Genomic DNA, 18,377 nt, shown 5'->3' with positions numbered 1-18,377 from the left:
ATAGACATTGACCCAGTATTTTTGTAGTACACATTTTCTTGTATTTTTACTAGGTGTTTTCTACTGAACTATTCACAGGGGTATCTCAGCATGTGCAAAAAAAAAGGCAAAAAGAACCACTGAATCCATCCGATTTAGTGGGGTTGATATCTGCAAAGTTGGGTGCCAGCTTAGAATATATATTTTTTGTGTTGGCTACATTGAAACAGATGGGAACTGAAACCAGAGCTCCCATTTTTAACATACTCGGCTATTCGCTATTAATCTTCTTGGCCTAGAAGTTGGGTGTGGGAAATGATGGATTGATGCTGATCTGCCACAAATACACCAGAATTATTAGAATAAGATGACATTTTAATAGCATGTCATTTTTGTAGTAACAAGGAAGAGGGGTCGGCTGGGGGGGGGGGAGAAACGTGTTACAAAAATAAAAGAAGGGAGACTGGCTTTCCAGGAGCTGGTGCGGTGCAAGGATGATGAGAATATGTAAATAAAAACATCCGAGCTTGTCTAAAACGGGAAATGAGACACTGTAACACAACGAAAACATTTCCCAAAGCAGACATTCAGGCTCAGTGCCAACTCTTTAAAAACCACTGTTAATAATGCTATATAGTAGCTGCTGTAGTAAGGAAGCAGCTGTGAAGAGAATCAATTCCACATTTACAAGAAAGGATAGAGATCAGAACACAAAGGTAGTTGTGGGGGAGGGAGAGGAAGATTAGGAAATCTGTGCAGAAATCCCCCCCACACCTTTTGCTAACAGAATTCTCCAAAGCTACTACTGATTGCACAAATTTTCAAATCTTTGCAAAATGTAAATATTTTGGGTCTAGGTTAGTTCTGCCTTTCTGCAGGTAAAGGTAGTGGATAACATGGCTGGGAAAGATCTTTGCCCAAGGTCTTAACTGCTGTCCTGTCAGAGTTGACAATAGTGCAGTAGATGGGGCAACTGTATGGGCTAGTATAGGGAAGCTTTATATGGTCATGTACTTTGGTTTGAGTGGTAGACAATTATGTCTGGATATTTTTGCTACAATGTTTTGTCACCAAAACAAGAAGAAAGGTTGGGTTCATCAACTCTGCCCATATGCTAAATGAAGAACCAATTTTGCTCTAGGCCATCTTCCTCACCCCTCAAATCAACATACAAAATTCACATGGCAAAAACAGAACCAGTAGTGCAAGGAGGTTATAGCAGAACAAAATAGTTTTGGGAAACTCAGGAACGACAATGACCCCGCAACATAGAGGAAGACAAAGAACAGCAACATACAAAACACAGAGGCCTTTACACAATTGGATATTTGGAAAAACATGTTTCCAAATGCACGTGAACCTGTAAGTCAAGCAAAACATCACTTTGCGTATGATTTGTGACAAGTTCACAAATGAAGAGCCCCCCACTCCTGTTGGCTTGGGGCTACAGGTAAGCTCACGCAGCACCACTATTGGCAAAGTAGCAGTTCTATGTAAGGGTACACCTTAATTCCAGTGACAGTTCAAGTGTTGCCATCATAAAGGGACTCCATCATGATTGCTTACATGTCAACCATGGCGAAGTGCTGGTTACCCGAGTTCAGTAGAACCGACAACTTGGTGTTCCCCAGGCACTCTAACAGAAGCTGCCTTGTCTCAACCAGCCCAAAGAAGAGTTTATATAATATGTTCAAGCAGGGTACACCCTTTCCCACTGTTCATAGAATGTAAGTCCTGCTGGATCAGACCAAAGCTCCATCTAATCTAGTGATTCTCACCCAGTGGTACTTGAAGTGGTGTCTGGTGGTAGTCACAGGACTCCTGCCACCCAGCAGTGAGACCAAGAACATAACGCAACAAACAGTAGTAGGAGGCTAGGCTCAGCAGGCAGAGCTCCAAAGCATGCTCTTCTATGCTCAAAAAAGCTATCCCGTCCACCCTGAGCCTCTTACTGGTGTTTGTTGCATTGCATCTGGCCTCCCAACCTAGAAGTAACTGGCGATGATGTCATTACCAGTCACTTCCAATGGTACTTCAAATAGGAGGACCATGTGAAGTAGTACAGTGAAGAAGAAACCTTGAGAAATACTGATCTAATGCAATAGCCTGTATCCCACAGTGACCAACCAGATGCCTGTGGGAAAGCAGGCATGAAGGCTTGAACCTCTCCCACAGCTCATCTCCAGCATCTGGTATTCAAAGGCCTCTGAGCCTGAAGGTAGCCAACAGCCATTAGAAAACCTAATCTCTCCATCTTGCACAAAGTTATTCAGAGTCACCTCAAGTTAAATTTTACTAGGCACAGTTTGATGGCACCCCATATCCTTTCTCTTTCCGTGACAGACCCAGAGACCTTAGAAAGGAAAGACAGCGGGCTTCCACATGGCACCATTCAGAACCACAAACACTGTCATGCTATAAGTTGCCTTCCGCTCCAGGACGCTTCACAATTACAACGCTCTTCTGCATTTCTATGAAAAGATTCAGATGCTCCGGCATTTTTAACCAAGACATTTGGAGGCCTGAATGACCTTCATGTCAGAAAGTGAATGATGCCTTATTAAACGTGTTAATATTCACAGTGACACAGACAAATCCCTCCTGACAAAAATCTCTTTTACAGCCATGACCTTTTGGATGTATCATTCCTGGAACGGTAGAAGGTGGCTGCAGTCATCAACCAATCTGACGAAGGCCACAGCCTTCTCCCCCCCCCTTACCTGTAATAACAATCTTTCATCCCCTATGACGGCAGCTTGATTCCAATCAATCACTTCGGAGAATGGTAATTCCCATCCGTTGCTGAGCATCACTGGAACACAGGCAGCCTGTAACGTGCCATTGAAATCAGGAAAAAGAAAACAGTTTCAGCCATGAGCTGGTATTTCAAGGTCTGCAGTGATGAAATTGCAACCATATTTCTGCAGAAGGCAAAACAGACCATGCTGGAAGCCATCAAGGGTAGTATTAAATAGGACCGTAGGGCTGCTTTCCACTGAAAGCTTAAGATGCTGGACTGTTAAAGGCCAGAAGCTGGTTCTATAAGATCCAATGTTGAAAGCCCAATACACTCAGCCAGTAGAGCAATGATGGGGAGTGGTTCTGTTAATATTTGCTTTTCCTATATCTCTGGAGGTGGGTGAAATTCCCAAGAATAATTTCAAAGAAAATCAGACCTGGCCTGTCAGAGTCCAGCTGTCTCTCCGTGGCCTCCCATGTTGTTTTGGTTAGCAATCTACTGCCTCTAGATGTCACTGCTCACAGTCACACTGCATGAAACAGGGTGTAGCCTGCTTGTTATTCAGGCTCCTAAGAATATAAGACCTGATTAAGGTGCAGAACTTGGGCCTCCCCAAGCAGTCACTAAACTGACCGGGTGAATCTAAACCAATCCCTATTTTTTTCAGCTTCAGGGATTTTTGCTGTTGTGGAGATAAATGTGGGAGTTATGTACGCTACCCGTAGCTCCTCAGAAGAAGGGTGGAATAAAAATAAAATGATTTAGCCTGTTCCAAAACTTGGTACAGTCTCACACAGACTGTACAGTGAACTTCCCTCTGCATCTGTCCTGAGCCAAAACCTATATGCAGGTGTAAAGTAAATCAAGAACATGATGCAACAAGTTGACTTAAGAAACCTCAGATTAAGGAGATGTTATTCTCTTATTCAGAACCAGTTATATGGTTCATGGATAATAATCATCTCTGAACTCGTGGTATATATGGTTGCTCTCATTTTTTAATGTATGTTTTCCTCTTCACATATGGAAGCCAGTTGTCAGAGGAAGGCTTGTGAGATTTATTTAAGTAACCATGCACACTTATGAAAACTACCAGTTTTCCCATTTTATTACTGACACAGGAGGTCCTTGCTCTTCTGCTTTGAAACCACAGCACAAAACTAAGCAAAAAGGAGGATGTACCAGGAACAGAGAATGCCTCAATATTAATGGGATAATGGCAATTTTCCAACTGTATGGGGTTTGCAATCTACAATTGATTCTACAGCTTCCAGTGTCAGCTGAATGCAATCCCAGCAGATAAATGTGGGATCAAGGACCATTATCGTAAGGCCACGATATCATCCACCCGGGCAACCCCACTTTCCTGCTGCAGACACCCTTTGCTACTTTCCATCACTTAGAAATCCAACCTGGTGAAATCACCCTTTAAAACTGACTTAGAATGCAATGTGAAAATCCAGGCAAGATTGATAGACAATTTTGTCTTGGTTGAATTAAAGCCAAGCCATATTATTTATTTCCTCAACTTCCTGGTTGGATGAAGTAAGCATTTTTCCAAGGAATATACATTCCCCCTTCCTGTTTATCAAAAGCTGTTAGGCTAACTCAGGGGTGCCCAAACCCCGGCCCTGGAGCCACTTGCGGCCCTCGAGGTCTCTCAATGCGGCCCTCAGGGAGCCCCCAGTCTCCAATGAGCCTCTGGTCCTCTGGAGTTTTGTTGGAGCCCACACTGGCCCGACACAACCGCTCTCAGCGTGAGGGCAACTGTTTGACATCTCACATGAGCTGTGGATGAGGCTTCCCTTCACTGCTTGTTGTTTCACATCTGTGATGCAGTAGCAGCAGCAAAGGAAAGGCCAGCCTTACTTTGTGCAAGGCCTTTTATAGGCCTTGAGCTATTGCAAGACCTTCATTCATTCATATAAGTTCCATCTTTAAATTTACGTAAGTTTACATAAATGAATATATTATTCAAATTTTAAATGTAAATTAGTTCTTTTCCCCCCCGGGCCCCCGACACAGTGTCAGAGAGACCATGTGGCCCTCCTGCCAAAAACTTTGGACACCCCTGGGCTAACTCAACCCAGCTTTGGCCCTTTCATAGTTTGGGGAAACTCAGCAGAAGAGACACAGCAGTTCCACCTGCAGGCAAACTTTTGGTGCTGAGCACTCCTGTGAGAAATACCTGCCAACTGCTCCTGAAGTATGAAGGCTGGATTATGGGCTATTAGGGAAATGAAATCTCCAATCCGCCTCCCTTGTCTTGCTATCACACAGCACAAAATTCCAGCTGACAAGAGCACTAAACGGTTCTAAGCCTCTCATCAGACGTTGATCTTACCTGCAGGGCCTCCAGAAACCTGAAGGATCCAAGCCTCCGGCCACGGGGGACCAGACAGAAAGTGGCATTGTGCAGCATTTCACGATAATCATACCTAACAGGAGAGAAGAGGCAGACAGAGAGAAAATAATAAATTAGCAATGAATTCTGGAGTAACGGTGCATGAAAATGTTAACATCTGGTGCTGCACAACTGGTTAGAAACATTTCTGGGCAAGCTGACACCTGTAAAGCTGGCATCGTAGCAGGAGAAAGAAACAGTGCGAAAACGCACAGGACCAGCATCACTGGGGCCCATTCCAGGGAACTTGAGTCGAGAAGAAGGGCAGCCCACGAGCTGTCCATTCCTGGTGAGCAACTAAGAAAAAAGGTGTGTTGTGGGTAAAAGCATACAGCAGGTATGCGTGCATTCAGTTGTTCTGCAATGGTAGGGTGATAGCTCAGTGGTAAAACACTTGCTTTACCTGTAGAAGGTCCCACCTGGGCATGCCCACGTAGGGCTGGAAAGACCCCCATTTGACATCCTGGAATAGCACCACTGGATATAGGCAATACTGAGCCTAATGGACCAATTCTTCTTACTATGTATAAAACAGCCTATAGACAGATTAGTGGATGTGGTAGACAGCAACTTGATCAGCAACTGATCAAGAACCAAATTAACAACAGTTGTGCTAGAGCTTGTGCTCTTTTGCGAAATTGTTTGGAAAGGGATCAGATCATTTTCTATACAAAGGTGCAAAAACATGCAAGGAGAAAATGCATGCAGCATTGACTGGCAATGTTGTAGCTCAAAATCAAGATGTGCCCTCTGTGATGGAAATGGTTAAGACAACTCTGTGCAATGTAGGCTTTTTGCCTGTAATCTGTTTATCTTCCATAGAATGGAGAGGATGAAGCTGGGTATAGTAACAGTATTCCTTTAAGTATGCAGTGAGAGATTTTGTCTTTGGCGAGTGGTAGCAGTCATGCCAGTCTCTAGATGGGATTCTCTCTCTTAAGTAGTTAATTGGTCAAGGACACCATCAATTACATGATAAGCTGCACCTGTGAGTTCAGAAGGGGCAAAACATCATGAGTAAGTGGCCTCCACTCACATAGCCTACTAGAAGGTTCGGCAAGTTCTGACTCCTGATTGGTTGGGGGGTGGTAAAGATCCACCATTTTACCAGGAATCTCTCTCTCTCGCCCCCAGATGTTAGCCTGCCTGCTCTCCTTGCTTGGACATTCCTTTTGCCACTGCTTATCATCAAAGATGTTTGGCTTTACTGACAGTGGCAGTGAGCTGAGAAGATCTGTCCAGGAGAAGGGAGTTCCACTTGGTGAGCGATAGGAGTTAGCTTTTATTATTTTGTATGCTGTTGGATACTGTCTGTGCTATACTTCTCTTAATCTTTCTAAGCGTCTGTACTTTCTCTGTGTATAACCACCATAATTCTAGAACAAAGCATTTACCTCCAATGTGTGTCTCATTGGGCATACTGTGGGATTTGTGGGTGTAGCTGAACCCAGACCTGGCCACTCAACCACTACCATAGCTACCACAACTCTGTTTGGATCCTGTACTTGTGCCCGGAGGCATAAGCCCAAGATGTTGAGCCCAAAGCAAAGGAGGCTGAGCCCAAGGCAAGGTCAAGAAACGGCCAGAGCAGTTGGGCACCATGCTACCTTTGGGAAACTCCCATATGGCTCATGGAGGTGTGACCCCGTGGGCTGGATTGGTGTTAAAATAAGGCATAGCCACTGTGAGAGCTGACTGGTTTATGGACCTGATTAAGGGTTGGTTGTTACACCCTCCAGTGATACCAAAGAGTGCTTAGCATTTCAGAAAGGTTCAAGGAAATGGAAAGTAATTTGAGGGAAGTACTTTGTTGTGTTGCAACTTTGCTCATCTGTACTAATATATGCATATGCCCAAAGAACTGGGATCAGGGACCTCTAGGGTAGAGGTTTTCAATGTTTTTCTTCTCATGGCACACTGAACTCTATGGTCTTCACCTCTTGTGATGTCACATCTGGCTTCCCGGAGACTCTTCTTGGTGCTGTGGCTTCTAGAGACACTGTCTATAGTAATGAATGATCTATTTCTCTTTCTCTGGCAGCACAGCCAGCAGAGAAAGAGGGACAGACCATTTGTTAGTACAAACAGCTGCCCTAGAAACAGAGCCGCAGAACCTAGAAGAGTTTTTCAGCCACTGTGCTCCAAACTCCCGTGGCATAGCTGCAGAATTTTCATGGCACACCATTGGTTGAAACTGCTGCTCTAGGGTCTCAGTAAACTGGTATGCAAGGACAGAACTGAATGTTAATATTCATCCATTTATGCTCAGAACTTGTTTTTGTACAACATATTTTTTAAAAGCGTATCTTTTGCCCTCTTAGCTCCCCCCCCCCATTGTAACTTTTGGATCATTCACTGGACTAAGCAGCCAAATCATTATTTGTTTGGAAGTTCATCTTAGACCTACTTCCTGGCTGAAGGGAAGATATCAAAAACTGTTTGCAACAACTGGTGGGGATATGATTCCAATTAACTGATTGTTTTTAAAAAGTCACATTTGTAATTAATGAATTAACATGCTCCATTAGCTGATCCCTGCTTTCCACTCCAGTTATATTGATGCAAACACTGCAGAAGAATGCATCAATTTACTGTCACTGAAGAAAAGTCTGATAGCCAAGAAAGCCCACCAAGAGCAATCGAGCACCAATACACATTTCCCTTAATCAACCACGAAGGATGAAAAATGGCTAGAGCCAGTTACACTGTGTAACTGGGGGTCAGTGAGGGGCAAATTAGCTGGGAAGGAAGGGGGTAGAGCCATTCTGAATATATGTGGGTGTTGTGATGTGAGGCTGGTTTGGAGAAGCACCGAAACAAAACCTGGCAATTAAACACAAAGGACCGATGACCCCTGTTCCTCAAAATTAAAGCATTCAGCTAGACCCTACTGTTTCCTTTCCAATTCCATCAATCATTTCAGAACCATTTACCAAAAACACACATCAAATCCCTAACAGTTTTCAAGCCAGTTATTAGCTAATTGTGCTTCTGGCAAACCTGTAAATGGCTCTGAACCCACAATCCTGCTAGTTCAGAGACAAAAAGCATCAAGATTAAATAGCAGAACCCCCCACCACCACCACTCCCATCCCATTACAAACACATACATGCACATATGCATGCACATTATTTCTCTGGGGATTTCTGCATTCTGCAAATAGGTGATACACTGACAGTAAATCTTCCCAGCTCTAATCATCTTGCTTAATCATGGCCTGCAGGCACTGAATTTTTAGAGGTTCTCTTTCTTTGGAGGTGAGAAATAGATCTACTTTTATATTCATTTTTGAAGAGGCTACAAGAAGATGGGAGTATGTCATAACTTGCATGAGAAAAGACCACTTGGATTGGATTATATCCACAGAGACCCAACTGGGAAGGCCAATTATCTAAAATAGGGGTCTCTAAACTTTTTGGCATCACATATCTGGCACGGTGTTGAGGGCCGTGTTGAGGGCCGCAAAAAAATATTTAAATATAAAATTTATTTAAATAAATTAGAGATGGAACTTAGATGAGTGAATGAATGACTGAATGGGCTCATTCATTCAACCTCTCTGGCCCTTGAACACTCTCCAGATGCAACCAGAGTCAGAGTTCCAGTCATGTTTGGCCAAATGCGCCAGAGGCTGTCAGGGGACAAGAGGCTGGTCGCAGGCCAGATAGAGGCTTGCCGTGGGCCGCATCTGGCCCCCGGGCCAGGGTTTGGAGACCCCTGATCTAAAACAACAAAACAAGCTTATAAGTGGAGGAGGAGTTGGAATGCAACTGTAGCTGTAGAGAACAAACTTTGTATACAAAAGGCCCCAGGCGCAGTCCTGCCTGATATCTCCAGGTAGGACCTTCTGAAATCCTGAAGATGTGCTGCCACCTCTTCCTGTATATTTTATTATATATTAAGCTATTTATATACTATTATTTTATATAATAATATAATATATAATAATTATATATTAAGCTATATATAAATATATTAAGCTATTTATATACTGCCTTTCTGAAAGTCTCAAGATGGTTTATATAGGGGGCAAAACATAAATCCATTTTTTTCCAAATAAGATTTTTACAATAGCCCCCCCATATCCACGGGTCCCATATTCGGAGTTCACAAATCCCCCCATTGTGCAAATGACTTATCTGTGTCCATCTGCAGTCATTCTGTTGCTGTCTCCTGCGTCTCTTTGCCTTCTGTGCTGACTGCTTCGTGTTGGCAGTGCACCAATTGCAGCCCTCCAATCCACTTCCTGCTAGTGTCTGCCCTGCGTGATGCTAAACAGGTAGTGGGTTGGAGGGTTGCAATCAGCACGACATTAACAGAAAGCAGACATCACAGCACACAGTGACAGGAGGGCTGCAAACAGAGACAGATAAGTCATTTGTGCAATGGGTGCCCAAATGCTGCTTGTTAGCGCTGCAGCCTAGAATGCCTTGTGGTGCCACAGGAAATACAGCGTTTGCTACAATACATGGTTTTGGATGTCTGTGGTGCCAATGGGAATGCATCTCTTGCTGATAAGGGGGGGGGACTACTGTATCAATCCATGAGACAATCTCATAGAACCTTCATTTCTCCAGGTGTTCCCCTTCAAAGTGCAGTCGTTGACCTGGCTGCCAGCTCTTGTACTTTCCAAGCTTTTGCAGGCAGCTGCAAACCAAGCTTCAGACCAGCTTCTCAAAGATGTCATTCATTTTTTGGCCAGCAGACTCCTCCACTCCTTTGCACAGACACACCAGCAGCCTCTTTGTCTCTCACATTCAAGCACATTTTCATAGCCATAAGGACTAGAAACCTAAGAAAAGACAGGGACTTTCCTGAAGCTAAATCTAGCTAAAGTACTACACTACATATCTTTTGTCCCCTCACATGATACATGCTATTCTGCTTATAAGCTCAATAATAATTAACAGAAAATACTTATTCTCAACTTGGACATTGAAATGATTCTTAACAGCTTTCACGGGAGGAAAAAAAATACCAATTAGAGGAGAGGGTTAAAACGTTGCTGCTACTTCACAAACACTTTCCTTTTCCATGCACCAAATTTCCTTTTTCTATGTTGCATGACAGGAAAGTTTAACACACTCTCAAAATAGATTCTCCTTTAGGGCTAATATATGCCAGTCTTATATTCCCCATCATTAACGTGCTAAAAATGTAAAACCCAGTTAACGCTCTGGACAGCTGTGAGCTCTACAAAATGTCAGTTTTGGAGGCTATGTAAGAGAGAGAGAAATTCAAATACTTAAAACACACACACACACACACACACACACACACACACACACTTAAAAATGTGAAAACACACATTTTTATATTGGCATGTTTCTTTCAAACTGATTTGTCAGAGATATACAGAATGTCAGAATTGTACTAGGTCACCCCAAAAAGTCTATCTAGTTAACCATCTATCAAATGCCTCAGGCATGTTCAAAGAAGGGCATGATGGGAGTATCCATCCTTAACTCTCAGCATTTGGTACTCAAGAAGCATCGGCTTGGGTTGAAAGAGCTACTTGGGAACACCCAAGGGTTTGAGCACGCCCAGTGAAATATCTGAGTTTTTCCTTCTGAGTAGCACATCCTCATGCCATGTTAGAACTACTTTTCAAATTTCCTCAATTTCAAGAAGATGGTCATGTAACATGGAAGGCTGCTTGTTGTTCAGGAAACACGAAGCTCAAAGCTTCTCTAGATGTGCAGAACTAGTACTGCAGTTCTTTGGATACAACAAATTATCTCAAAACAGGCAAGGTTTGCTTCTATTCTAGGTAGTAACAATGGGATCCAGCTCAACTACAGAGACATGGACTTCAGTTCAGCTGCCAGACAAGGGAGGCACAACTAAAGGAAAACAACATACTTTGCATGTATCACAAGTAAGGTGTCCCCAGTTAAAATTTTTAAAGTATGACCTGTGGACACAGGTGGATTACAGAAGTCTTGCTGAATTTCAGCAGATCTAGATAGGAGGTAACTCAGAAACCTGAGATATGCCACATTGAATTTCAGGACAGGAGGAGGGCAAGAAATAAAAATCTCAGGGGACAGAGAGAGCCTTAAAGGGGACAGAGAGAGCCTTAAAGAGCCTCTGCCCGTCAAAAGCAATGCAACTTGGCTGGACAACCCAATGGTCTGACTCAGTGGCAGACAGCTTCTTGTGTTAAAAGCTTCTTGTGACAAGCTTCTTGTCCAAGAGGGCAACTTGCTGCCCATCTCATTATCCCAGATGCCCAGGAAGGGGGGGACAGAGTAATTTGCTCTTTTCTCAAGACCCATCCTCTCTTTTGTGACATAGCACTTACAAACTTCACGGTATGTTTGGAGAATGGATTCTATAGGTTAACTGTAAATTGGAAAAAAAATTTTTAATTGGTAGAACATTATTAAGAACCAAATACCTTTCATGATATCCTTCTTAAGAGGATCTGAAGGAACAGAAAATAGAAGATAACACAGTAACTTTCTTGGAGAAAAGGATTAGTTCATTACATTGGACTTGGAAGAAGATCAAGAAAAAATAGAGACCGCTTTTAGACGACAATCAAGATATGAAGGGAAAGATTAAAGGCCTAAAGACATTTTAATCAAATTATGTGTCGATGGACTTAAGAGGTTAATCAAGCAGGCCTTATGGCAAAATAAAATAGCACAAGAATGTGAGATCTGCTTTAATCAGGCTCATTCAAATCTTTTTGAAAGGTTTAGGAGTACAATCTTAGTACAAGACAAAACTAGTTAGTTCTTTCCATATGAATTAATAATTCTTCAAATAGGGCGAACACAGCATGTTTGTGTCCCAGAAGAAGGAAAATTCTTTTGGGGGAACTAGTATGAAAAGGGAGTTAGGCTGAGAAACAGGAGATAACTGTGACATCATGCTGTCAGGATCACAGAGGGCAGATAAGATATTTCACTAACACGCTAGCACTATACGGTTAGTTTTCTCCATGGGATGTGTGAAGGCTACTGATGACATGTCCTTAGCCCTGCTCTCCCTATGATCAGCATTTGTCAGTAGCAACAAATGCTGATTGGGGTATGGGAGTAGGCAGGACTAAGGATGTGTGCCATTGGTGTGCTTCTAAAAGCCCTCATGCTTTTTATCTCCAGAACAGTGATTTTCAATCTTTTTCATCTCAGGGCACACTGGCAAGGTATTAAAATGGTCAAGGCACACCATCAGTTTTTTTGACAATTGACAGGGTACACTGTGCTGTCAATGGGAGGCTCACATCCCCAGTGGCCCTACTAATAAATGACCCTCTCCCAAATTCCCGCGGCACCCCTGGAGACCATTCGCGGCACACCAGTCTGCCACGGCACAGTGGGTGAAAATGACTGCTCTAGAACATGGGTCTCATATGTAGCAAGACCGGATATTTGGTGGGGCTCCAAGACTGACAAAAGGGCTCATAATCTCAACATCTTCACTTTGGATATAGCTCCCCTAAAACAGAGATAAAATAAAAGATGTCTTTTTGAATCCTGCCTCTTCTAGATTAAATATGTTGAATCAGGGTTCCTCAAACCCTGGAGGCAGCACAAAGAGGAACAGAATGGACAACTCAAGGTAATGATTACTGCAGAGGTCCAACTCACCAGCTCACTTTTTTTCTTTTGAGGAATGACAACCAATCGAAGGGGCAAGACCTCTGCCAAGCACTTCTAAGTACTCAGAGGGAAGAACCTTCTGCTCTATATGTGGAAGTCAGGAACTAACAGTTGAGATGGCCTTCATCCTGGTCCTTTGGCTCTTGGACACTGGTCTGTGGCTCATTTAGACAACAGCTAAGGGGTGAGGGGACCTAAGATTCTTTATGAAAACTAAAACCTTCTTGCATTTGAAACGTCCCTTTACCTAACATGGAATTTCACAGAATAAAAACATGGAAACAATATCTGAACTCCGAGTTTCAGTTTAGGAACATGACCAGCACAAAGGCAGTACAATGAGAACCACCACTGTGCATCTGCAGAAAGCTATGTGAGCAGCAACCTTTCATCAGGTCCCTTTGTCGAAATGCGAGTCAGACTCTTACACAGTCAAAATGCATCAACGTCCAGCAAAAGCCAGTCATGTCACAGATTGTGGGATAACAAGCATCTAAGAGGATCCATTTGGACGGGAATGTTTTGTCTGCCAGATGAAACATTCAAACACTCCCACCCACCTCAGCTCTATTACACTCAGCAGAAAAAAACCTAAAAACACCAGTGAGCAATTTTTGAAATATGCCCCATTACCTGTAATTCTTATGCTGAGGAGCAATCTACGTTTGCTGAACAGAGCCAGGCATTCACTGTACATGGCTCTAGGATGCCCATGTCTTGCATTGTGCGGTTAAACGCCAAGAGTGGTTTGTACTCTGTTGTAGCTGATGGTAGAAAGTGCGGTGTGGGAATCTCAGAGCCTCTCCACACTTCATACTGCTTGCATGAAGTCTAATATTGTGCAGTGTCACATGAGCCTAGGTCTAGGACACTGGTTCTCAAACTCTTTGGGAGCTATCTCAAGGATAACGTATCTGGGACTTATCTCCGAGATAAATCTTTGTGGGGGGGTGGGGGTGGAAAGCAAGGACGTGATTCCCCAGGATTGTGCAGCTGCAGGGTACATAGGGGGTTTCTTTGTAACTCACCATAGTCCCTGCTGGCATCTGTGAAGGGGGGGGGGGTGCAGGTGTCTCTAAACATTGAAAAAACATGATCATGACCCACTACTGGGTTGCGATTGTGAAACCAGAAGTGGGTCATGATAATGTTTTCCCAGTGTTTAGGGATGCAGGGAGTCCTGCAAAGGGCTCCGCAGGGCTCCCCGCACCTCCCCGGACACTGGCAAGGATTATGTTGCATTACAAAAGAACCCCTATGTCCCTTGCAGCAGCACTATCCTGGGGATAACATTGCTGCCCTCCCCCTTTCCCCAACAGCAATGGTTCTCAGGCTGGTAGAACCACTGGGCTAGGACATTCAGATGCACAAGCCATAGGAGCTCAAACATATGAAATAAATAAATAAATAAATTCCACTATATGTAAAAAGAACCGAAGCTGATTTGAGTAGTCCCTGCCTTTTTGGGGTAGGTGGGCCACACAAAGCAGAACCTATTTAATTCACAATCATGGCACGAGGTGCAATGGGGAAGGGCACACAAACCCAAGACTCTCCCAAGTTGGGGCTGTGGGTGAAAGATTCCATGTTATCAAGTATCCCGTCTGGTATTGGCAGACAGACCCACTCAGATTCACAGAATCTCACCCCCTCAGATAAGGGGCTCATCTCTCTCGTTTGAAATTGCTACAGTGATCCACTGAGAACATTATCCTGCAGGGACATACTTCCCAGAGCACAACCAACAAGTGCCTCAACTACATTTATTAGCAGTTTTGTTCTTGCTGCTGGGGTCGAGGAAAGCAACCTCCCCCTCTTCTCACATCATTCCACAACGATCTGTCACACATTTTATTAGCTTCCAGGCTCCTTTCCACAATGATTAAGTGGTGCATGCTTTCAGCTAATACCTTTTTAGGCAGTATAAACAAATGGCCCTATTTGTAATCAATTCTAATTTATTCACACTTTAATTGAAATATCCCTCCTTTCTACCACCCGTAGCTGAGAAAACATACACGACCTCATCTATCATGCAGGTGTAAACACTGAAGTGCTGTGTTGGCAATTATCAGAATGCAGAACGTTTCTGTAATTTCACCTTCTCGATCTAACACACTGCTGTTTTATTAGGGGGGGGGGGAAGTTGTATCAGTCCTGTCAATCAATGTTGGGCTTAAGCAGCTGCTCTGAATTCCTGGTTCTCCATTATCCCAACCAGCCGTAGCAGACAGTAAGGGCCCTGCACCAATTAATTAGCCATACCACACATTCTTCCCTAGCCCTTTAAGGATTTCCCCTTGTCCGTACACTGAAGAGATTATAATCTACCCTGGGAACCATTTTTATTAATAATTGCTGTGACTCAGTCTCCTGCTAATTTTAACTTTGATCCTTTCATGCCACTTTCTGAAAACCATGTTCGTTCAGTCTAGACAGTGAACCGGTCCAGCCAGTTCCATGATTCTTGTTGTAAAAAACTGCCTTATTATTTCAGGTGAGCAAGATGAACGTGGGATTCCTATACCACTACCCACCAGCTACTTGTAAACTGATATGTGAACAATTAGCGACTTAGATCAAAATCAGATTCAAGATCCTTTTTGTGTGCAAAAGCCAACCATATATATTTAACTTTTTTTAAACTATGTGTGTCCATTTTTCATTTTTTTCTTTCAAAAAAACACTGAAACGGAGCATAGTTATGGCTTCACCATAGCTCTGGCGAGACCCATTTGTGAATCACAACTCATCAAGTGAAGACTAATCAATTGTTTTCAAACTTTCTGTCTTCAGCCAATCGTTTCCTCACAAATTTGTTTGCCAAGGAAAACCCAGAAAAGGCAAACAAGTCTGATTTTGAGATTTTAAAGCATATTCTCAGTCAACATACAGATCTTTAGGCAGGACCTACTAGGCCTCCTGATTGCCCTATGTGAATTGAGGGTGTGACCCCGAACAGGAGGGATGCGTCCTCTCATCTGTTGTACAGCACCATTTACCTAGATGATGCTATATAAATAGTTAATAATAATGATGCGGAGAAATGGTGGCGGAGAAATTGTCTTCCATGGAAACTGGTCGGCCATTACTGAGTTTCATTAAAGGCTGCTCAGCACACAGTTTGAAAATGTCAGAGTTTAATCATCCTCCCAGATGATCTCTTGGAAAAGGAACTGTTATATCCATTCCTCAAATTTTCTCCAAGACACATCTCAGAAAAAAATAACTCAAGCTCAGCCAGAAGGAGTCCAATCCAACATAATGTATTTTGCTTGCACCACGCTTAAATCAGGGGAATGGAAGAAGTGAACACCGGCAGCCAGCTGCCTGCTATGGCAGGAGGGACGCTGATTGCTAAGGATATCAGACTCAGAGTAGCACAAGAGTGGTTCCCTCTATCCCCCCTCCGCAGTTTTCTGCGGAGACTAAAGCTGTGGCAAACCACCAAACTTTAGCTGTGCTCTCTTCCTGAAACTCCAAACTCCATAATCACACATACGAACGCAACAGTACACGGTATCATCCAAAACAGAGCATCTGGATTAGTTAAAATGTCCCAACAACTAAAATGATGAAACACACGATACTGCAAGGCAAAAAAAGCCAAGTCCTTTCTTAATTTTCTTCCAGTGTATTAAGTTTGCGCTATTAACCAATCAACTGTTTTTCCGTGCATGAATTCTTAATGCTGATAGTTCAGAATTACTGGAGAGTGAGAGAGAGATGCAGAGCGGGAACCCAAAGAGAATCCCCAGTTCTGTTCCAAGTTGGCTGCTTTCCACAAAGGTATCTTGGTTTTTAAATAAGCTGTAAAGTAAAACTTGGCATCTCAAGACAAAGTGAGTAACAGCTTTTTAAGGAAACCCAACAGCTCAGCTGTGTGTCAGAAAGACGGTCGTCTAGAAGTGAGCTCGAATGCAGCCGACTTGGACAAGAGCCACCCCCATTAAATTGGCTGTGTCTGGATTAAGGTTCAGTGCCATTTAGGGATAGGTTTACATACACCTCTCCCTGCTAGTTCTATGGCAGGAATTTCAAGTTTCTTTCCACCCTAGTGCTGGTTTCAGAATTAGGGGGGGAAAAAGTTTGGAAGGTGCAAACACATAATTGGAAAACTTTTTTCCCCCTGCTTAAAGGGCTAATTGATTTCACAGGTGTTTAATTATCATTTGCTGTGAGATAATACCTTGTAGTGCCATAAAAAATGGATTTAATTTTCAAGTGCTTGCAGAACCATTGCCAAAGCCAAGCTAGAGCTAAAGCAAGATAATTATTCTATAAATCAAACACACTGCCTCCTTTCTTTGAAATTTTTAATACTCGGCTATAATGATATCTGACGACCTTGAAACCAACATAAAAAGGATTTTTGTGCCAAGTGCCGAGAGGCAGCCATCAGAGTATTTCATTCAGTCTGGTTCATTAACATTGAATCAAGCAGCCATAGCACCCTTGATGCAGGCAACCAGAATAGGCTAAGGTGTAAGTGGAGTGCTAATACACATAAGAAATGCTGGTTATCATAGTTCTTTGGGGTATACGAGCACCACTGACGGCCATGCAGTCAAGCTGCAATTGCCCAATACAGAAACCCCCCTCCCAAAAAGTGAACAACAGATTTCCAAAAGAAGGGAATACACCATACCATTTCATAGCTCCAATAGCCATAAATTCAGTGCTGTTTTCCCCATATTCGGAGCAGATCTTTGGAAAATGACTTTGATTTGCCTGTGCTATGTGCATGCCAGATTATAATAGGGCCAGAAGTCATTAGTGAAGGTTTACTTCACAGGACCTAGTTGCCCTGATGGGAAATAGAGGTGTGGGTACATCTGATGCTGAGTGCATTCTGCAATTCTTGACTAGCTTTCACTATGGTCATGGTGTTTCTAGTTAGGGCTTTGATGGCATTCACAGTATAAACACAGACATATTACCCAGCAGGATGCTGGCATGGAAGGAGTCACATCTCACCCCAAGTGGCACAAGAAGTTTCATGCTACCTTCACAGTACAGTGCAGTGATTTGAGATGATTTGAGAAGGGGGTCTAAGGCCCAATCCTATCCAACTTTCCAACATCGATGCAGCTGCAATGCCTCCCTAAGGTATGTTCCCATACCAATGTTCCCATACCTTGAGGAGGCCTCTTTGACTGCCTCCCCACCAGAAGATGCAGTGCACGTCCCATTGGCACAGCTGCACCAGCAATGGAAAATTGGATAGGACTGGGTACTAAATAAATTAGCGCCACTAAAATTGGTGTGACTTATAGCTGATTATTGTCTCACCTTAGTGACATGGCTGTCATTTTGCTGACAAGCAACAAAAACAGGGGAGGGGCCGGTGTATTGAAAATAATCATGTCATATTTCCACACAGTCCCCACATTTTCTAAATTAGGGCAGTAGCGCAAGTAGTCACATGGATGTGGCAACCTTGCTGCTAAGAAAACCAAAAGACTTGGCCCCAAGTTACATTTAGGGGAGGGGCATGGAGTCAATTTTGATGTAGGAAAACGTGTTCAGTAGTGTCTGAAGTATAGCATGAGTGCATCTCTTGTCTCTAACACTAACTGGGCAGTGCTATCTCCTTTCTTCTTCTGTAAGTCTACTTCCAAGGAGAAAGAGAGAAGACAG

At 43.2% G+C, this 18,377-nt stretch overlaps 1 protein-coding gene across 2 annotated transcripts in view; it reads right to left on the bottom strand.

Moving 5' to 3' along the window:
- The window catches only part of EXT1 (exostosin glycosyltransferase 1), a 270,228-nt gene that overhangs the window by 32,564 nt on the left and 219,287 nt on the right, over positions 1-18,377 (bottom strand). For both annotated transcript variants that reach the window (XM_066623884.1, XM_066623883.1), the window contains 2 exons: positions 5,064-5,157; positions 2,700-2,807 (listed from right to left, as the gene is read on the bottom strand). In XM_066623884.1, the coding sequence (XP_066479981.1) occupies positions 2,700-2,807; positions 5,064-5,157 (202 nt within the window). The remainder of the gene's footprint in view (positions 1-2,699; positions 2,808-5,063; positions 5,158-18,377) is intronic.

The sequence above is a fragment of the Tiliqua scincoides genome, chromosome 4, assembly GCF_035046505.1.
Source record: "Tiliqua scincoides isolate rTilSci1 chromosome 4, rTilSci1.hap2, whole genome shotgun sequence".
Lineage (NCBI taxonomy): Eukaryota > Metazoa > Chordata > Lepidosauria > Squamata > Scincidae > Tiliqua > Tiliqua scincoides.
The sequence above is the reverse complement of the archived record's forward strand: the minus strand, read 5'-3'. Positions and strand labels throughout refer to the sequence as shown.